The sequence below is a fragment of the Tubulanus polymorphus genome, chromosome 5 (assembly GCF_964204645.1).
Source record: "Tubulanus polymorphus chromosome 5, tnTubPoly1.2, whole genome shotgun sequence".
NCBI lineage: Eukaryota > Metazoa > Nemertea > Palaeonemertea > Tubulaniformes > Tubulanidae > Tubulanus > Tubulanus polymorphus.
In genome coordinates, this window is record NC_134029.1 from 4,782,816 (window position 1) to 4,806,032 (window position 23,217).

At 39.5% G+C, this 23,217-nt stretch overlaps 1 protein-coding gene across 5 annotated transcripts; it reads right to left on the minus strand.

Moving 5' to 3' along the window:
* Nucleotides 1–3,116: 3,116 nt before the first annotated feature.
* Nucleotides 3,117–22,057, minus strand: LOC141905196 (uncharacterized). 5 transcript variants are annotated; one of them, XM_074793995.1, is made up of 14 exons: nt 21,410–22,057; nt 17,010–17,139; nt 9,851–9,918; nt 9,628–9,754; nt 8,931–9,097; nt 8,645–8,718; nt 8,454–8,542; nt 7,300–7,529; nt 6,836–6,984; nt 6,329–6,454; nt 5,677–5,756; nt 5,446–5,562; nt 4,179–4,322; nt 3,117–3,776 (listed from the first exon to the last, which is right to left on the minus strand). In XM_074793995.1, exons 1-14 carry the CDS (start codon nt 21,952–21,954, stop codon nt 3,642–3,644), a joined length of 2,181 nt encoding a protein of 726 aa, XP_074650096.1. In that variant the 5' UTR covers nt 21,955–22,057; the 3' UTR covers nt 3,117–3,641. The 5 variants fall into 5 exon arrangements, with proteins under 5 accessions (XP_074650096.1, XP_074650099.1, XP_074650095.1 ...); XM_074793998.1 differs by lacking the exons at nt 17,010–17,139; nt 21,410–22,057 and adding an exon at nt 13,046–13,496; XM_074793994.1 differs by lacking the exons at nt 17,010–17,139; nt 21,410–22,057 and adding an exon at nt 11,064–12,114.
* Nucleotides 22,058–23,217: the final 1,160 nt, after the last annotated feature.

Sequence of the window (23,217 nt, forward strand, 5' to 3'; positions counted from 1 at the left end):
ATAGCATTTCAAAGAAACGAAGCAACCCACGTGTACAAGGAAAATGTAAAACAATGAGGTATTACATTTCCCAGATCAAAAGAGGGATATCATCGAGATATGTTGGATTGGATGGATGTTTTTTTTTCAAGTTGGCGCTTCGTGTAAAAGAGACGTGTACCTGTCACGCAACGTATTGGTCCATAGGGAAACATACTAATCAGCGACGAGCGTTGTTGCTGGTTTAAGGGCCTCTCAGACTTTACCTGTGTTGATGTTGGCGATATGGCGGTGATATGTTCTTATTTAGAACCACGTGCAATTAGAGATCTCATTCAAATATTTTATGGAATATTTAAGAAACCGATGACTGATGATATTAGGACGATATAGAGGAACTTCAAACTGATATCGAAATGTGAATCAATTCCGTGTGAGAATATATTATTATGTCTTGGTTGAACTCTTTTTCTTTTATTTATGGTTCTAGGATGGTTTTAATAGCTAATGTTGATTTCATATGCGGTTTAAAATGTCAGTGTTTGTCTCCTGGGAGTAATTAGTGCGCATCTGAGAAACCATTAGGCTATAACGACGGAGTCGTGACTCGTTTGATTCTCAGCCATTTAGCCGTACTGTATTTCGATACCGGGCAATTATCTTCATAATTTATATTTATTTCCAATTCTAAACCTCACTCGCGAACATCGAGCGTGATCTCGACGTAAACATGATAAACACTAACGAAGCGAAAAAAATAGAATCAGTGCACTTGCAAAAGCTGACGACGCGCAGATGTTTATGAACGATCCCCACAATTCGTTATATTACGTATATTTATAAATCCAACGGTTTCGGAACCAATCCAAATTTCATTCTTAGAAACAGTAATGACGAAATGATGATTTGAAAATCATATTACTTGGCTTTAGTTTTGCATAGTCAGATGACTGCTTAATGTATGAAAGTGTCCGTAAATCTTAGTGTTTTATGTGGCACCTTAGTGTCCGACATTCCTTCATTAATGTCAGATTGAAAAATATAAGATACCACATATAATGGTATCCTTCATTAACATCTAAACTGTGAATACATCAGTTTATCCGCCATCGTAGATAGATGTTGCTAATAATCTATTCGTTAGCGATCAGAAATCGCCAACTGTGCGGCGGCTAAAAATCTAACGAAATTTACAAACCAAATAAACAACAGGGACTATCCCTATTTTAAGATCAAAAGCCTGAATCGTGAATGATCAATAGGTCGAACATTGTATCAAATATCTTTACAAAAATCAACGAGATTCAAATAAGTCATCTTTACATCGTTTATTAAGAGATTCTGATGAAACACGCAAGATTCTGGTATTTGGTATCCGACAATATTTGAACGCATACTGCAATAAGTGTAACGATATTTATTACACGTGCCCCTCGTGTCACAGACGGTATCGCGTTGATAAAACGAGTCCTGTATATCAATAACCGGGAATGTACCTCTCATTTATCTGTAGCTCGACTGGTCGTAGTTTTCAAGTTGTGTATACGATCAGGTGATAACTCGGGACAGCTAGGATGACATGTTAAGATATTATTACGACGATAAATCACGCGACGGATTTACCAAGCAGTTCAGTTAACCGAATTGCTTCATCGAAGTACGTGTAACTTTTGCGTAGTCAGATGACAGCGCAAAGTATGGAAGCGTACGAGCTCAGTAAATCTTTGCGTTTTATCTGGCAGTTTGGTGTCCGAAAGACAAACGACACTTGAGCCTCTGTATCTATTCTGACTAAGTACCGGTACCATTTTCGTTCGGCTATTCCGGATTTTCTTCCAGGCTTCAGGACCGCTACAACGTGACGAATACTAATGTTCTTATTGCACTTACTACGATTCGATAAATAACGCTATCATAACTCAAACGTGTTGTTCGTTATCGCAAATAAATCTTAGCAGTAACGACATCGGAGAGGCCAATCCAACCCTGACAGACGCGAGGCTTGTGAACAGTTGAAAGTATCACATATACCCATTAATGTCTGTAAGAAAAAGTTCTTTATTACTTAAAGCACAGGGCATTCATCATTATCGATTCTTTAATTTTGTTGTCGATACATTTATTTGAGTCGGGGAAGGCTTTGTACAATGTACAAATTGTTCTCGTAGTTTATGTTGATTAAATAGTGAACCGTAACTTAATTCAATATTAGCTGAAATTATCACGATAAATAAACTTCACAACATGTATGTATAAATACAAAGAGACGAACAGTACTTTATATAGGTTAACTAGTTTATTAGACGCACGAGCTTTCGCTACTAGTTATATCTACATACACGTAGCGAAAGCTCGTGCGTCTAATAAACTAGTTAACATTTAAAGTGACGTTCGTCTCGTTATGTTTATTCTACACCAGGATAACAAGACTCCTGCACGTATCTTCTCAACATGTATGTATATTACCACAAATGTGCATCGCATGCAAAACATGTGAAACGTTGTATGTTTGGAGAGTGCACATGTCATTCGAAGTGCTATGTAAATCTCATATTCGCAGTTACGAACACTAATACAAAATCGCTCATGTGCTGGGGAAAGTACCGGCTAACTCAAAACCAACTGAATAAGAAATGTCTAACCGTTTTCCATAAACGGATGTTCCGGTGCACGGATTTTGGTTTTACTTTTGTTACAGATTGGATCGATTTTTTTCCGTTGAAGGTTTTGTTTATTCAGTTTTTGTTGTGCGCTTCCCCTGGTAAATTGCAAGGGAGAGATATAGATCGGCACGAACGAAGGCATGTCATCTGGAAGTGGTATCGTTTATAGACAGGACGCCGAGTGGAGTGTATTCCTCTAGCTCTGGATATCAGGGGAATGCATTGGATGTGTTCAGGTCCATTTCATTAGCACAAGGGAAACCATTTCGCACGAATCTCATAACATTAAACGTCTTCATCACCAAACCAGTGACCTAACTGATCTCATCTGATATTCTAATAATGGTTTATTCCTAATGTCCGATTTTATCGACACCAGATAAAAAAATCCATCCAACAAGAGTGAAATAGTGGCGTTTCCTCTACCACAAAAAAAAAACGTACGATATGATGTAATAGTTAAAACAACTGGATGTATGTATATGTATATATAACAATATTTACACAAAATCATTAACCATTTATTTTGATATTACATATTCAATAACTATGCATATAAACTTTGAAAATTCAACTTGATTTTTGTAATGGAATATAATCGTTTGCCTACTACCGGGAGTTTTATCAACAACGCTTTACAATTGCGTAGTATCTTTATCATCGGTATTTGCAAGAACGTGAGTGTCATTGGAATCGAAATGCGAAGTAACATTCGCACAGCGTCATTCTACAAGCAGCAGTTGCTTACAAGTGTATTTTCTTATCGGCTTTTGATTCTATACTGAAAAGGCTCCGTTTAATCCTTGCACCTTCTAATGCATAGCCATCTTATCAAAACGTAGTAGGGATGACGAGTGGGAAACTTAGGTTAATTGAAGAATTCTCGAATACACGACCAACCAGCCTGCCGCCTACTAACTGCATCCATTTACTGAGTCCGTTTTAGAAAATCAAACACGTAGAAGCACCATTATTTCACTATCTGACGTACTAAAGTACTCAATAAAAAGCAGATTCTTGTAATTTCGTATTGTAAATAAGCTCTTTCTGCACCGTTGCCAGTTTGTACGCCTCCCAGTTCAGCTGGTCTTGTAATTTCTGTTGGAGACTTTCTTGTGTGGGATATGGCTGGATCTGTAAGTGTGAAGAGACAATAAAGTCGGTTAAGCGCGTGGGTAGAATGTCAAATGTTGCAATTGCACTGGAAATCAAAACGGAATGTACGCAATGAAGTGAATCCGGAAACTTGGATTCAAGTATCAACGGTGGTGCGTGATGAATTCGCATTTCTGACGAACCAATTTATATGTAAATGCGATAGGAATGATACTAGATTTTTACACGAATGCTGGATTAATGAGCACATCTCACCGGCAAGCGGTTAATGCCATAAATGCTCGCAAGGGGAAGTCTCGAGAGCCACTGTTCTGTAGCATCACCGTGTCCTTATGCGTGGGAAGTCATATTAATATCGTCGGAGCAATTCTACCCATTAATCTTCATTTAATCCCTGATTTCCACAAATCGAATACGTACACTTTGTCGCAATCGTTTGTGGTGACCTTCGTTTAAATGCTGCATAAAGAACTTTTTACTGATGAGAACACATTCGGCACCGTCGGATACCAGTATCATACTCATTGTATCGTGCATCATACTGAACGCAATCGGTACCATACCCTGAAAGAAGCATAGAAAAAAAGATATCAAATCTAATTCCGGTTTTCCGGTCAATATTGTAGCACTAAGTTACAGTCTTGGGGTGATATCCAGTGAATACATTTTGAAGCGAGTGCGATTCTTGAATAGCACGCCGGTAATAATGGAATAGATTTGACAATCACGGGTTTTAGTTGTCATCTGATTACGGTAATATACATCCTGATCTACATTCACGCATAATCATACGCGATCATACGCGTATTGTGTTTATTTTCTTCTTTCTAATTTCCGTCATGTTTGGATGAATGCAAGATTCCAGGCGTTCGCCTGATGGAAATTATAGATGCAGTGAACTGATATGAACTATAGCAAGAAAAGAGTCAATGAACGAACGTGTCGAACTCGGCTTACTTGGCAATGGCTACGAAGGTAACTCTAACACCGCGGGACACCAACGTTATTACGATTCATTAAAAACTGATGGTTCGTTTTAGCCAATGTGAGATCATTAAAGCTCGCTTCGCCGCTTGTTGTCACCGATAAATCGTTATACGATGCACTCTTTATACTCAAAAATTATCAGAGTACGAAACTCTTGCTGCAAACGTGAATGGTGTTCGTTAAATATTCATTGCCGTCGCAAAATGAAATTTAAGATTTGGTGGAAGTCAATACGGAGCTATCCTTTTCGTTTAAGGAAACACGATATATCTGATCATAGGCAGATTAATGAAAGGAAGACAGAGAAATGGAAAGCTTCAGGCGCAGTCACTGTATACATCGAAAATAACGCAATCCGGACGGAAGTTTGACGCAGCTGTTGTTACAGAAGAAGGCTGTCACTATATGGAAATTAGTGAAAAAATGGGCGCGAGGAAATAGTTGCCAACGCACGAAGACTTTACACTTAAAATCTAGACGGGGTCATAGACCGCAAAATAATCCCCGGCCAATAATTCCTCGTGTTAAAGATGAAATACTGCGCTTAGTTTGGATAATTATGATTTCATATCTATCTTTATCGAAGATTTAGGGATTCATTCCGAAATCAGAAGATGATCTCCGCACGAACCTGTCAGTTCATCGAGTCATATCAAATTGCATTGATTTGTATTAACAAGAAACTGTAGTAATAACTTACAAACGTGTCCTTGGGTCCCAGTTTTTGTACTTGTATGTATACTTTCTGATTTGGCTTTGGTTTCGGAGCTGATGGTTTCAATTTTGCGTCGGCGAAATTCACTTTCTTCTCTCCAGGCTTTAAAAAAAACAAACAAACACAGACTCAGTGTTTAAGCGGATTAATAGTTTAAGGAATTTACAAACCCCGCATCGGAAAAGTGACTTCGTTTTTACGTGAATCGGAGCGTACCTTAGTGTTTTCGTCTTTGTGCTTTTCTTCGAATAGTTTATTTATGATTTGTTTATGGTCGTCTTTGGTGACGTTCTTTGCTGAAAAAGTGAACGGAAATCGATGTAAAAGTTTTGGGAGACACGCGATACCAGTGCACGTACATGCCATTGGATCATCTTAATGCTACCTTTTTCAAAATGAATCGTAAATAGATATTTTGTGTCTTGCATTGTGATAATAACCAAATGTGATATGATAAGCGTATAACATCGACTTATTTCAACGAATAATGTGTCATTGTGAGCTGTGTGTATGTTTTGGATATTCCTGATAGCGATAGCGGCAGTAACAGCATGACGTCACAGTGACATCATACGGTGACCTTGAAAAACGTACAATAGGAGCTGTTCACCGATATACGTGTGGGACAAAGCTGAGTTAAATGATTTGAGTATTGCGATACCACAGGGAAGCTAAATGACTGGACCGAAAATTACCCAATCTCAGTGGAGACCGAATTAAGATTCTGGCCAATGCGCAAGAGAATGCGAAAGCAATGAAGCAACATCCGTAAATAGAACAGTAAAAAAGCAGCTGGTAACCTGTATTACCCGGGAGGATTTAAGCTGACATTTCTAAACTATCAAGCAGATAGGTATTAGACTAATACCTTCGTTTTGTCTGTTAATGACGGGTAATTGATTACGGTTAGGTTGAGTTATGATACCGCGTTTAGGAACGGTTATCACGGCTGCATTTTTCATCTGTTTACGCCGCGGAGACACTTGCGCCGATCCTGCAATTGTAGTAGTTTGTTTGGGGGGAGATTAATACAGCTCCAGCGAATGCGTATCATTTTGTCATGTGATATCTGAGACAAAAGTCAAACCAACGAGTTACGCGGATATTTATGAATTGTATGCCTGCCGGGCAAACCCAAACGATGGGTATCATCCATCGCTGGGAAGCGAAGCAACCACGGGATGATAAAACATTAATCAAGTCAACCTTGAACGATGCTATGAGATTTGTGATGAAGAATTGATCAATTTCTCCCGTTTACCATTAGTGCATTCTTGTTGGCAAAACGCTAGTTTACGAATGATATTCAACTTCTTTTAGATTGATGAACTCTACGTGAGTTGTTGACTCAGCGGAATAGCTGCACTTTTTTTACCTTTATTCGCCCGCAAATCAGGTGAAGTCGCTATCATCGGCACGTTAGCTCGGGCTGGTTCAAGAGCCTTTAAAACACGACAGGAACCAGTCTTGATGACGTATATCCATTCTGCAGCGTTGCTGTCTCTGCACATTATCACCCCTCGCCTAAACAGAACAAGTACCAATTAGCCGTTCAGAATCAATTTTTAAATCATGCGTGTATTGCCACGGCTTATGATATTCTATATCCGATTCTGGAATATGATATCTGATAAAACAGGGTTTAATGTACTGTGCGTTTATATAGTTCATTCCTCTGTGTCTTGTCATTCAACCAGATGATGTCTGTAAGGCGTTTTAATAAATTTCATCTAAATCTGATCAAAATCTTTCGCAAACAATTCTATCGCGGGACGTTTTCATTCATCAACGATTTACACGAATTAAAATGTTTTATTCGACCAATGCAACATCTCATACCTAAAATACGTAAATAGACATGTTTTTGGATCCTCGTAGGGTAGTTGATCGGTCGGCCATCCTTCCAGTAAATCTACGGTTCTCAGGAACTGTATGTGCTCGGGTTCGACGTCTTTATCGACGTGCATGAAAATATCGACGAAATCGTCCCGGCCGACGGCCAACAATTCGACGTCATCTTTACACGTCACAGTGGCGTTACGCGTACCTCCGTACATCAACGCTAGTTCCTAAATCGGGGTGAGAAATAAAATGATATAATGACTATGATCAATAACCGATATGATTTCATCGCAAAACGAACGTACAGACGTTATTCAAGTTACGTCACAATAGATCATAATGTCCGTCAACTGAACTAAAACGTGACGGTTGACGGCCATTTGACGGCCGATATGATGTAAATAACAATTGAGTATACACGTTAGGTCTGTGGATAAGGTCTATACTAAAATCCCGCAATAAAAAAATGTGTTTCTTTTTTTACACGTTTAGGTTCTTATTCTCACTGAGTCGTGGGGATTCAACAAACTTGTTTACGGAAGAAGAAATTAATATTTCAGCTCTTTTCGTAGATGTCGAGAAGTCCACACGGATTTCTCTTGAAACATTCATGCAATGACTAGACAGCAGGTTTAGGCACGTGATATTTTTAAAACAACTAAAACGCTTTCGTCGCTAAAACGTTTCCCGGTGAACGAGCTGTAGCCGACAGCTCCGTCACGCGTTCCGTCGCAGAAAGAGGATTAATTTTTCGGAATTTATAATCGGGACGTTATTCATATTTCACACCATCCACATAATCTTGCTCGATGTAATCTCCGAAGGTTGCTTTTCTTTTTTAATAACCCGTCGTGATGCAGCCGTTTTGTAGGATGAGATTTGAAGAAAACCTCTTTTTATCTATTTATGAAATCAGATATTTGAAAATTTAACTTTAGTTTTTTACAGATTTTCTGCATATCTGATTCAGACACGTAATCAACCCTCTTGGCTCATCAATGAAGTTCCATTACCTAATGGCATTTCTAATGTGGGGGGAGGGGGCGTAGTTATACGTTATACGTGATACGGCCCACATTTACAGTTTTCAGTCAAATATTTATCTAAGTTTTAAATCGAAATTTCAATGGTGAGATATCCGTTCAACTTACTCCAAAACTGTTGCCCTTTTTCAAGAATGCGACCGTGTTTTGAAACGATTCGCCTGTTTTCGGATTCGTTGTCAAAATCGTAACGACAGCTGAAAACGAAACGATAATAGATTCGTTAACGATTCATTCAATATTGTCACGTCACGCAGTAACTGGCGAGAATGTTCGTCTCGCGGTCGCTCTTTATTCACCTGTTCCTGAGAGTATGAAATAAAAATTGTCGGCATAATGACCTTGTCTGATGATAACCCTTTTAGCTTCGAAACTGAAAACGAAAACAAATGATTTAAAAGGATAATTTCCGAGAAAGCGAGTTTATATTCTGATTTGGAGATCATTTACGGACACAGAAAAGAGGCTGACAATAATTTAGAAAATCTAAGTCCGATATTTGAATATCTTTGACAGGTAAGCGATGATATGTTACTTTACGTCAATTGTTGAAACTCATGAGATTTCGTTCTTGACGATACTTACTGTTCATACCAACCACGTCTGACTAAAGATTGCTGCATTTTTATTGGAAACTCGCCGAAAGCTTCGACGGCTTGATTGAGCGACACCAGAGCCGTGTGGAGCTGGTCTTCCGTTCGTTCTTTCGGATCCATCGACATGATCGTTTTCGCCTCGTGACTGATTTGCAACTGTGAAGACGACGAATGAAACACTGACAATCAACATCTATCAATTAACACGAACATTTTTTTCTGATTAGATTTTCATTAGAATGATGATTTGCAGGGTTGCCAACCTCTGAAAATGCTACTAATGTAACGAATTGAATTTTTCCAGTAACATTTCATAGAAATATGAAAGAAAATGTCAAAATAAATCAGTAATCAACAGTAAGACACTTAGTAACATATTTCATATTTTTGTATGCATCAAACGAATCATATCAGTAATTCTTGTTATAAAATAGTAACGACAACTGAAAATCAGGAACAGTTGGCAGCTCTGGATTTAGTAAACATGTTAATTGTGAATGAGCTGGTAAAAATATAGACAGCAAGTTATGAAAAGAAACGTTAGATTCAGTCAACATCTGTCGCCATCTGCCATAGCGCACAAATATTACCATAACGGAGAATTCGCTTTTAAATCGATCATCCATTACCTAGCCGTTCGGTTCATTAATGAATGCTGATCGTTTTTATTTTCAAAGTGTTTTTACCTCTTTGCAAGCTTTGAAATGAGCAGGGTCGAATTCTAGGTCATCCCCGTAAACCGTTCGCTGATTTATCTCATCCTGAAGTTGACTGAATGACATCAACTTCGCCTCCTGCCGTTTATTTTCTCGCCTAAGAACGAAAAAAAGCAAAAGCAGTAGATGAACATCACGTTTAAACTTACTTATCTATACATACTTGAAGTTAAATGGAATGTATAATGTTTACCTGGTTGAGCTGATGGCGACTAAAATAATGTGGATCAATTTTGCGGCTCTTCTAAATCTGACCAACGGCTACAAAATATGAAATGAAATCAAGATAACGATTTGTTGTTGATTCCAATCTCTGACGGCTCTTCTAGTTCGAAAGCTGAAACTTATTCATATCAAATTGATAATCAAGAGCTCAAGTCAAAATCCCTATTTGACTACCTCGACAACTGTTAACTTATGGAACGACGGTCGTCGATGTCTACGGAATAAACGATGCACGCGTAACGAAGGGAAACTATTCATATTGAGTCGATGTTTGTACTTCACGATATATTTCTTGTCGTTGTCCTTTGTCGAAGGTCTTATGTCGTGGCATCGGTTGAAGTCGTACGACTGATAGACGACAGTCTGACGTCTCTCGATCGGACTTATCGGCGGGAAGAAACTGGACGGCGAATCGCCAGGCATATCACGAAAAAAAATCGTTTCACCGAAATCGAATACGTATTAGAAAGGTTGTTACCAGCCTCAAATCGTCAATACTGTTATTCTAGAAATGAGGCGATGGTTATAAATTCTGATTTTCCAACATTCAGATTCGTTCAACGGTAGAAGTATAGCACATGATACTCCTATAATCCAAGGTAATAGTTTATGAAGGAAAAGCTGTTGTTGAATCCGGTGCGGTTGAATTTCAGCCCCACATGAAATGACTAAATTCTAATCGAGGAACTCTCACGATGTTAAGTGTAGGGTAATTCCGAATCAGTGTCTACCTGATTTAGTGAACATATCGTTTTATGCGATACCGCGAGAAATGAATGATTCAGAAATGAATTTCTCACGAATAAAGCCATAAATATCGGTAAGTTTTAATCCATTTGTAAACACACGTTGCAATTAAATCTATTTTCTATTGCCTTATAGGGGTAAATGATATTCATGATGGCTAAATTGCTTCAAGACACAATACGTTTTATTCGATCATTTAACGTGACAGAGGACGAACAATTGTATTGGAAAATTACAGGGTTTTGTGTTGTTTAAGTTCAGCCATCTGGAAATACATGAAAGTCAAAGAGTACGTCACTGTCGGTTTTATGGCTCTGGGAAAATTCAGTTTATCGCCGTTGAAATGCGGCGTTGTTTGGAGCGAAGAAAGAATGGATGGAAGAAACCACGTAGACGCAGCACCGATCTGAACCGTCCTCGTTCGATCGACTCACCTGTATTGATGACCTGCGTTTGCTTTGATTTTTGTCCGATGAATCGTTATGATCGTGATCATCCACCAAATCCGTATCGTCGCCGCCGACGCCGACGACGTTACGGCGCACTTGACTGCGTCTCGATCGACGTCGTGACGTATCCATCGAACTGCGTCTCTGGCGAGCGAGTAACGTCCATAGTTCCATCGATCTGCTGTGACCGGAAGCGGCAGCGGCTGCAGCAGCTGCAGCGCCTACTACCGAGCCTCGACGACTGCCAGGTCGGTTCGCCGGATTAATATTAAACTGGACGCTGGATCTACGACCGCTAGAAACGGCCGGTGGAGTGACCGTACTCATTCTACGTTCTCGAGGCACTTCCTCTGGTGAGCACTCTATCTGATTATCGGGTCCATTTTCTTCCTTAACAGGTTCGAATAAATCGAGTTCTTCTAATTTATTGAACAGTGTTAACAGTAACTGATCTCCCTGTTGTTTTCTGGCTCGTTGCTTATCGAGGGGAGCCGAATGGATGTACCTCGTCAATCCGTATTTGCTCTTCGATTTAGCGTAGTGATCTTCATATTCTTCGAGGATCCTGTGAATATACCTAGCTTTGTATCCTTCGTTCGATTTTCGTAATTTGTTCTCGTTGTTGACGGTAATGATCGGTTTGAAAAGTTTATCTCCGCGTTTTACGCTGTACTCCGCCTGTTCCCGTCGCGTCCGCAAGGCCTGTCCGTCGGCGCAATAGAATATCCGATGCCTTTTTCCGAGGCGATCGCTCGAAGTCATGAGCTTATCATCCATAGTTCAATATCAGGTTTGACGTATAGAAATATTACTTTTCTCGCTTCTTCGAAACTGCCCTAGCTGAAATATCTATGCGAGCATGAATTCGTCAACTCAGCAGCGCGAAAATCATGTTTAGTTAGGATTAAAAGTTCCGAATGAGAGTTTAAAATGAAGCTAATGCGGCAATTAGTTGATCTCGTTTACGGTATCTGAAACCGTTTTGATAATATCAGTATCAACCACACTGATTCAACAGTCACCGTTTATTGGTTCCTTTGAGTGCGACTTGCAGCAGGTTTCTTTATTACATTTCTATGAATTTTTTTTCACCCTAATAATAGCACCTGTTTTTCTGTCGAAATCGTTACTTCTATATACATGACAGCTATGTTGATTTATTCGCTAGTAATAAAGTCTACGTCTCCATTTACAACGGACAAAAAGCCAAGACGAGTGTATGATATATGAGTATTTAGATTTTCAATTACAATATCGAGTTCATTTGTATTTAGAATATACGATAATAAAGTTCTCTTGGAATACAGTTCTTTATATGAAAGCTAATGCTTTCTCTATTTATAGCCATTAGAGACTAGGCATTGTTGAAGATAGAAATCTGGCTTAATAATATTCATTGAAAATAGCACATTTTCCACCGAACTTCATTCTGGTGCTATTTATAAATTTGCTCATTTAAGAATTTCATTTCACTTAGATTCGATTGAAGCTGAAAATGGCGGTTTTATGAGGTGTAATCGAGTCTGAATTAGAATTTTCGTTTACGTCATCGTCTGAATAACCAATAAACAATCCACGCCTGGGGAAAAGGAATTTATGAGCGTGGTTTCGAGGAATGTTTGGACTATTCTATGAACGTTTCCAAGTGGCGTCGTTTTATAGTTTTTGTCTAATCCTAATACAAAGCGTTGTGAGCCCTAGCATGCACACTTCTCTGGTCGACAAAAATGAAGTACACACTTGAATTAATAAAACGGAACAGTAACATTAGACTGAACAGGTGGTTTAGTTCCATATTATTAGTTCATAATAGTGTTTACTGCAAGCAAAACGATTATTCTGAATACATAGCAAGGTCTCCAATCATTATTACGACTTGACGTTCCCCATAAAGTGATTAAGAAACCATTAGCGCGCTGTGAACAATATTTCCAGAGCTTGGTTAGATTCCCTTGCTCCTAACTTACCCAGTTGTTGTTATCGTAGTGATATCCCGATGCGAATGATGTCCTGCGACTCAGCACGCCTGCTGTTTGACTTCTGGACCCGATGTTATCACCCACCTCGATGACGCCGATCCGTCTGCCCCTCCGTCGTGGGGTAACAGCAGACGATGGCCCAGTCAGCGAGCCGCGTGGGTATCTGGCCGTCACATTCCTGTTCTGTTTATTCTCGTCAATGATATTCCTCGAATGCATTCTCAACAGTTTCTTCAACTCACCACTTCGGCCTTTACCTCGACGTGGGGAAGGGGTCGCGGTCGATGGCTGTTCATCCTCTTCGCAAAGCTTTCTATCCGCTTCGTACGGCGAGTGAGCAATTGTAGCTCGCTTTACCTTCGTTTCTTTCTCTGATAAGTCCAAACGATGGGCTTCTTTAGCTGCCGGACCTATTTTAGCCTTCCAGCTGTTGATGACGATTTTCTTCCTCGCCATACCGGATTGAACCTTACTTCCATCGTCGTTTAAGGCGTCGTCAATCGTCTTCTGTTGAAATACTTCCGAATAGCGACGTTGTAGATACTTGCCGCTGGTCGGTGACAATGCTCTTACCGGTACTGGATCGTTGAGAACCCGTATTAGAAACTGTCCTTTCGTATAGTTTTTCAGCACGCTCCATTTTTCGTTAGCCCTCGTCGCCTCCGCACTAGAATTGTTGTTCACAGTTTTAGCGTTTATATTTTTGACGGATGGAGCCAGCGAAAGGGTTGCCTCCTCCTGAGTATTGGCTAGAAACTCTTGGGCTTTTCTCTCAAGAGCGAAATCCATCGTGTATTGGCAGATATCAAATACAATTATACAGAAATTCCAAACCGTCAATAGGATTACGCAAGAATCCACTGACAGTTAAGAAAACGCTCTTCCAGCCCCTAGTCCTTCTAGTTCGACATACTAAAACTGATCAGAACCGTAGATGCCTTTACGGCACATATTTCGTAATCGAAACTATACCTTCGCCGGTTGTTCGTGAGTTGATTCGAGCTGGTTTAATTAGTCATAAAATCCGAATTTTATTACCACGCACGGGTAATTGCGTTATCAATTATTAATCAAACATCATACAGGTATATGTTATATGTATGTGATATGATATGATATTATGATCCACACAGTTTCAAGCGCTGAAATTCTAATCATCATTTTCCCGCTCTGCTGTATTCTGTATTCTAATATTGTCTGGAGTGGTGGAAATTGCGTCCGCTCGAAAGTTGTGTCCGTCACTCGCGTCCCCCGCTGACAGGACACGACCGCTATGGGACACCGGAGAAAGTGCGCGCCTCGTAGCCGCTCCAACACTCATGCACACGCTGGCGAAAACCAAATTGTCTGATAGCTAGAATCCGGATGAATTTCTTTCGTACTCTCTCTTACGAAACCTTTTAAGTAAAGAATTTCATCTGTCGAAGCTCAAAAACGACGTTGGCGTTTCCGCGGGTTTTCGTTTAATGATCTAAATGCGTGTAAGTTATAGCCGTACAATGTAAGCTTTTATGTCGGAATCATGCAGGATTAACAGTGACGACGAGGGGTCAGTTAGGGATTAAGTCACGGTTATTAATCCCGATTCAAAGCGCTAATCTCGCTGGCCTCAACCACGGCATAATAAGACGGCAATTGCAGACGTCGACCAATTAATTTGATAATACGCAGTGACGAGCATTTGACACTGTAAACAAACACTAGTGATACACGATACACGACACGAGCAACGTCGAATTCAAAGATATATGAAATAAATAAGAAAATCAACAACGCAGGGAAAAAGTGCTTTCGTGTGCGAATGTGTATTTTAAGATTATAGTTCAATGCGCTTGTTTTGTGTTCGTAATGAGGACAACCCTGAGCGCCCAGAGGCGTCGACAAGATTTAATTGAAACCGCTTGCAGTGTTTTCCAGTACTACCCACAGAGACAGTGTCGTAATATTTGAAACGCGATAAAAATATTTTCAACGAGACGTAATACTTGTAAACTGCATTACCTTGTATTACGACGATCTGTTGTTAACTATGAATACGAAATTGTAAGCTTAAACCTATTTCGTCTATTTAAAGATCTAGACTCTTACGTCATAAGTTATTCGTACGTAGACTTTTTGATTACGTATTCAATTCAAGTAAATATAATCGTATTTAGCGTTTACATTTCGCTTGATCTATTTTATAGCGCTCTTAGATATTCTTATGTTGATTCCTACGTAAGAAATTCGACTTTATTGCACCAGACTCGAATCGTTTATTCCAGGATCTTTATGTATATCAGTAGTGAATATATAGACAGTTTCATGGGCACCCGCGTAATGAAATAATCATTACCTTTACGGGTAAAACGTGATCGTCCCCGGACACGACGATGTAATAATGTCTGACAGTCGTTTATTCCGACTCGGCCAACCCGGAATAAACGTCGAAAATCCAACAGGGCTAGTCTTTAGAAACCAAGATCTGAACGTTGAAAAGCAAAACAAACAAACAAACAAACCGAGAAGTTCATTCCGACTTAGCTAACTCGGAATAAACCTCGATCTTTTTCTACAAATATATCCACAGGACGCTTACGTAGATTGTACGCCATCGGATGCATTGGTCCTTATATTACTTAAACTAAACATACAATGCCTGCCACCGAATATCTTTATGGCCACATTTTCTCATGCGTTTAAAAGCGGTGTTAATTTACCTGAAATCCTCGAGAAATATTCCGGTGTTTTTGTTTATCGAGGGTAAAATTTCTGAACTGCGCGACAACTTTCTTTCTCTGAGATGCGGCGTATAAACTCAATCCGTGATTCGTCGTTGGTCGCCTTCTCTGCGCGCCTGTTCTAGCATGTTTCATAGATTCGGGATTCTGATGACGGTCCGCTCTGGCAGACGAGTTATTCCGCGACTCCTCGCTCCGGTACACGGAATAAAGTCGATAACGTTCCTTTTTTGAATTTCCAGTTGTTCGAACCGACGGCAGTTGTTGCGTCTTCTCGCGAGCCTTGGCCGCCCATTTCAGCCCGATACCCTTCGCTTGTATAACGCTGGCCAGTATATCCCTTGACTCCTCGTAGGAGTCCTCTTGAAATTCATCATTAAAATCCATAATGACTTCTCACTTCTATTTACCTGCCCGTTTTTAAATTGCGGTCTATTTTGAAGCGGAATATGATTATTTCCTAGCAATTACAGCGTCATAACGCGATGTTTGAACTCTTCTGGAGAGAAATAATCGCGAATTAATCTTTCGTGTGCGTGCAAAATGTCATTTTCTCAATTACGGTGTTAGACGTGTGGTTACGGAATTCGCCACGAAATTTCCTACACTTATGTATGTATGTATAGGCTTGCTGACTTTAAGAACAGTCAATGCTGTCTTTCTAAGCGATAATCACTTAATCCGTAGATCCTCAAGTTGACGCAACGTAAGCGTTTATAGCCTGTAGCCTGTATCGGTAATTATTCCAAGATCTCGATAGGGAAAAATACAATTTTCATACACTGCAATAAACTAATAGGTGAAAAGAATGAATCTATTTCTTCCCCACTTAGTATTCATTTGGTCTACGCACGGACTACCTCGTAGCCCTATGAAGAAAAGTCCACGATGCGTGTATGGCGTGGCCACTTAGAAAGCGCCTTACATTTTATAAAAGCACGTAAAGTGATCTAAAAATGACACGTAATTCCCGCTGGGGGTATGTATAGAAGGAGTCACAGGAAAGCTTCACTGATATTATTTTGAATAGGCCTACCAACAAATAAATGATTCGTCTTAAGTATTACTTATATATTTGAAAATGTTTTTCAAAAAAGACATGCACACATTATTACTAGACCCAGGAACAGATGTATCGTAAGTTTGATTCGAATAAACTAGAATTTCAAATTGGTTTATGAAAATTGAGCCAGAATTCCAATTCATGGGACCGGGTCCTGGGGGATACTAACCGGTATATGGACAATGTGACGTTCTTTATCTTCGATGTGATGAGTGGCCGCAGCCAGAAGCCTTCGTCTCCACGCCCCTAATTTTGGTAACCTGACCGCTCCGTCTCCCTTGTCATTTCGATTTTTAAGCCTGAAAATATATTGAAACATGGCGCTTAGACATTATATAACAAACAAATCAACTAGAAAGTTTATTGACCCCCTTGCAGAAAAATAACACATAGAATTATATTATTGACAATATTATATGATATTGGTAATACATGGTAATATGATATATATACATCAATGAAATTATTTTGAATTTGAATATATCGACAATTGAATTGAATTGACCGGGAACCAGTCAAGCCCCAATGCTTATGACGTAGGGCAGATTCCACTCAAATGACAATATCAAAAGACACGAAAATTCATCAAATAGAAAAAAAAATCATGGAATATATTCAATTACAAAATGAACGCCAAAGTTCACAAATGTAATTCTCATTTTAAAACGGGATATCACATTTAAATACTGATGACGTAGAATATTCATCGACTCACGGAGAACCCCCTTAAATAACTTATAGTAGTTATCAATGTATATAAACATTATTGTGACGGTTTTGACGTCGTCATACTTAATGATTGGAACATAGTTAAATTCAGTGAGATAGATTTAACTCGGGACCAAGTTGCAAAGAGAGGTTGGAGTAAAATATGGTCTTAAATCTAAAACTGGTCTTAAGTTGTTGTACCTTCCCGATGGACAAACACATGTCTAAATCTAAGCCTTGGCAATGTAGAATAGAATATATTTCATTGCTCACAAAAGTATATTTCTTAGAGCAAAAAGACAATACAACATGAATGTCAATACAATACAATATCAATACAATATCAGGACAATATCAGAGGCAAAATTATGTTGTATTTTGGATAGGTGATAGCCTAGATAGAACTGGCTCCTGGGGCTGGTTCCTTAGTTGAGACTTAAGTCCGAAAAAGGTCTTCAACCTTAAGACTTGTCTCAAGTTGTTAGATTGGTTATAGAAGTAAGATGGTCGTAAATTGGTCTTAAGTCTAAGCCATGACTATGGAACTTGGCCCTGGTTCTTGATAATTCCCTGCAATAAAAAAACAGATCCGGATCCTGGCTGTTTGTGTAGAAAATTCACTTTATCAATATACAATAAATAACATTTTATTCTTAGTATATCTTATATCATCTTTTATCCGGTTCTTAGATTATTTTTTCATCACGTATATGAAGAATATCATATTTCGTTTTGATCGACGTGTCGTGCTATACGGTTTTAGTTTGTCAAATCAAAGCAATAGATTCCATATCAAACCACTCGTTGAGAAAGACGAGACCTGATTCACTTACGCTTTTATTCTAGAATACCAGTTACTATTATCTCTCCGCAATTTACTATTAACAGACTTTCCTTTCAGAAATCTGAGCTTTTATGCGGCGAGGTCTATTTTTGACACAATCTCTACGAACGGTTAGTGTTTTTAATGTCGTGGCTTAATCGCTATTCAACGCGTATTACATTATCAAATATACGAGAATTAAAAGTGAATCTTTAAATCACGGCGTAAATTTCTAGCAGTGCGTTATTTCTGTTTTCACGCTGTGTAATTGAATCATATATAGGTACGACAGGACAAGATTTGGCTCCCGCAACCCTACTGTGGCAATCGAGTATTCCACTTGTGGCAAGTGAGGATCCAACATGTTCGCGAGTTGGTGATAGGGCTCAACTTTTTTCTAAGCTCCAATAAAGATAGGACAAAACGAATAGGAAAACGAACGTTTGAAATAATAAAATCAGGTCTAAAATAATTTACTACTAAAATCACTATTACCTTTCTTTAAAAGCCGCGGCGCCTTTTATCACGCCCCACCTGGGGGTTAACTCAGCCCCGCCACCGACAGGGGGCAGTGCGAACGTCACAGAAGGTCGCCTGCCCAGCCTCTGTTCGCCATCTTTTTGTTTAACGATTCCTAAAACTTTGCCCAACATTCCCCACTTGGATCGATGGGATAATCCAACATCTAAACCTCCGCCGATTTTAGCGAACGATTGATTAGCTTGTAAACGAATCAGCTTCTTGCGTAAAAGTTCGATTTTCGGCGTCGCCGTCGATGTTGCCGTCGAACTTTTCCGAGATTTCGGCGATTTTGACACGATCGATACTTCGCTGCTCTCCGCCGAACTTTTAGTCTCACCGAGCGTCAAAGCACGAATTTCGAACTGTTGTCTATGATGAGATAGCATGATCGCTAGATTTATGGTTTTCTTATACACAAAAAAATCGGTCGAAAAAAATGTCTCCTTTGTTTAAATCACATTAAGTAATTGAAAAGCCTGGGAAAGTTACCTTTTACGCGCGCACCCTGATGTCTTATGCGAAATAGTGTACATTCTCGCTTGGAAAATCATGGTTAGTATTGACTTTGAGGGTCTTGCTGAGAAGTCTTTATCATTGAAGTACTTATTAGCTTCACACAGGGACAAAAAATTGGGTTCGGTTTTTCTATTATCGAGGAAGAAAAGACCCACACGTAACAAGAATTGCCCGTTGTCATCTAATCTCAATAAAAGCTGAAACGATTCTTCGAAAAAAAGAGCTTAACACGTACGGCTGAGTTTTCTACAATACCATGTTAGTTTCGCGAATGTGTCAACAACACCAGAAATATCACAGCAGCGAATATCATATTTCAAATATCGCAAATCACGATGATCTTGATTTAAGTCCATCAATAGGTTCCATGTATACCGGTAGATCCACAGTGATGTAGCCCTCGGCTGGACTCGAAGTCGTGCCGAGCAGTAGCGCTATACCATAATGATTGTTACTACTCTCTGCTACATTTGCCCAGACTAAATAGCGTCGCCCGGAAATCATAAGAAACACTATTCAGTCTTGTCACGGGCTAAGTAACTGCAGTTAGCAGTTTCCGCTCGTGCCAAAGTATATTTTCAAAAAGCTCATTGTATACGCTAAGTGGTCGACCATGTTTTCACGGTTTCGCGTACTTTCTTAGCCTACTCGTAGAGGACGGTACTGGTCTAGATTTAGAAACCCCATTAATGGCATCTAACCTTTAAACGCATTTTAGCTACTTTATGGGCGACTGATTCTGAAAAGCGTCACAACGGACTTCAAACACGAAAAAGGCCTATAATAAAAAAAGTCAACATCGTAGATATTCTTGTCGAAAAGACACGTGTATACGCATATTCGTTTCTGGAATAGCCGTGGTGCGTATCGGAACAGGAGAAAATGAAGATTTTCAACTCTTGTTTATAAGAAAAACCACAAACACCGAACAACCTACACTTTGAAAACCTACAGCAAAAACTATAAACATTTAACATCTGCAAAACACGATATGCTTGAGATATTCTTTTTAATCTAAGTTCAGTTAAATTTCGACATAGATTCGGCGCCGCTTAAGACATGTTCGAGGTTTCTTATTCCCCATTCTGCGTGGATGTGGTTAGATAAGAACAGTTCAAGTTACCTTGAGGTGTCAGAAGGCCGTCGACCATCTCCTTGCGATCGAATAGCTGAACAAACTTTCGGCGAAACGAATGTCAAAGCAAAACTACCTTCATTTTTTAACATCATAACAGTATCCGATTTTCAGCGAACTCTGTGTGGTCCGGCTAATCAGGAATACAAGTATATCCGATAGTATTTCATATGATCATTTATATCACCTGCAGATATTTCACAAAACACAGACAGCCTTATTATCCTTGTTTTATCCAAGGTTTTTAGAAGAGTCCTATAATTTCACTCGCAACAGATCACCTATAGTAATTTCTGCTTGAAGCGAAATGATTCTTCTAATATCAAAGCGTACGCTTTAAATAAACATGAACAATACTTCATTAATCCTAAAATCGCCAATGTCTCGAACTCTTTATAGCCCGGGGAAAAGGTGAATTGTCCCATGAAAAACGGCTGTTAATTCGCGCAATTATAAAGCTTAATAGGTCGTTAAACTATGCCCCCTGCCAGACAGACCCATGGGGAAGCCTTTCTTATATGAACGTGTAGTCCGCACTCTGTTAGCTTAATCAATCTTATCAAAGCGAATTTTTTCAACTCGTAGTAAAAAATCCCCTATTAAGAGGTCTAACCGAAATAAAGAGATTTGATTAGACTTTTTATTCAAGTTTTATCGTGGTAAGGATGTGTATTAAGCTGTTTGGTAATAGTGTAAATGTATATTGCGATAGAAAACGCTAAATTATCTCTTAAATCTTTTAGCATAGGTATATTTTAGCGCCTATATCGTACGATCTATATAGCTTGTCTTTAAACCGGGCGTAGGTCGGCCTTATGGGACGCGACGACTACGGATTATTGAGTCAGTACAGTACCAGTCCTACCTGCTGTCTGAACCCGGGTCGCCATCGGCTTCATTATCACGTGACTCTTTCCTCCTGAACCTGGTATGCGTAGAAATGCGTGAATTCACTTCGCTCTCGGGACCCGAGGATATCAACGCGTCAGCTCGGTTATCACGCCCCCTTGCGGCAGCCGCTGCTTTCACGGCGTCAACCAGCTCACTGAGGCGTCTTTGATGCAACCGCTTGTTATTCTTCACGCGTAGTTTCTCCTTGCTATCCTCGCTCGATGCCGACTGTTCCTTGCTTAGCACCACGGGCAGGGAACTGACTTCGCGCGAAGCCTCCGGTCCCAAAAATTGTCTATCCACTTTCGGCACTGGTAGTGGTGGTATCGGAGACAGATCTCGAGTCCTCATTTGCGATAGGAATTGGTTGTGATTTGGTACGTTGAATACGGGTTGTTGTATCGTCTGTACACCGATCGGAACTATAGAAGCTAGTTGCGTATATGCCGGTTTTAATAAAGCGAATCCTTCGTTCGTCGAGTCGTTATTGAACACCGAGTCCTTGCGAGGTACATCCATATTGTTTCAAGGTTCCAAATGACGAATGTAGTCAATAAAAAACTCGTGATTATATTCTGATGAACCCTTAATCGCTATGGTCGTCACTGCGATATTACGATCGGGATCATAGTTCCCAGCGTTATTATTATGCCTGCCATATCTTACATAATAGTAGAGAATATAATTGTCCTTTTTCGGCGAGATAAGATAGAAATATTTGCTGAAAACCTATCCGGTATAGCAACAATAGAAGAAAAGATATTGATGATATCTACGAAATCTTCTCGATATTTTCAGGACTGTCTCCTTTCAGGGGGCACAGCAGGGAACCGTAAAATACCTAAGCCGACTGAATATAAGATTGTTTAGATTGTACCTTTGCTGTTACCTTCTTTTTGTTGGACTATGTGTCAATGATAATAAATAACCTTCGAAAACGTATATCAGTTTATTCATTAGAGGGGTGCTTAATCTTCGGCACTGTGTCAGTCATTCTTTCAACGCTTGAATATTGTTTTATTATAAGTCATATGTCATAATGTCGAATGTCTTTTTATCGTGCGTGAAAAACAGGTGGCATTGAAATTTGCGATAAAGAAGTTCGATTGTAAAAAGGAAGGCAGCACCAGTTCGCCTATAGAACCTATAGATTCGATCACAAATAAAACGATTGTGTTGTGCCACAAACGCTGCCAAATTTGATTCATCGCGCATACTTAATTTTCATTCACTGCTTCCAAAATTCAATGAAAAATACACATCAAGTTTGAGCTCGTCTAGAGATTTAAATACCTGTTTGCAGAGTATAGTGTATCGAGGATCTTCGGTAATTTGTCATCCGTACATTGTAGATATTGTACCTGTTGAGACGTCAAAATGCCCGATATTGTGCTACGCCTTTGGACAATCCGTATGACTGAGAAAAATGAAATAGAAACAAATCTGTTATACCAGGAACGTGAGGAAGCAAATTAGAAAATCGACTCTAACGGTTCCAGAAATCTTGACCAAGTTTACAGTTGGTTAAATCTAGCTGTGACTTCGAGATTTAGTCTAGAACCGTGGAACCAGCCGACGAATATCATTAACTAGATAAATTTGTTTTCATTCATATCGGGATAGCATGCTGATAGAATACAAATTGAGAAAATTATCATTACCTGGGAACATTTTAGCAGCTCCTGCGTCCTGCGCGGTTATTTCACTGATACTGTTCTTTGTACTCTGTCGTAGTTCCCTATCGTGTTCGTCGGTTAATTACCTGAAATTCCATCTTTGTAT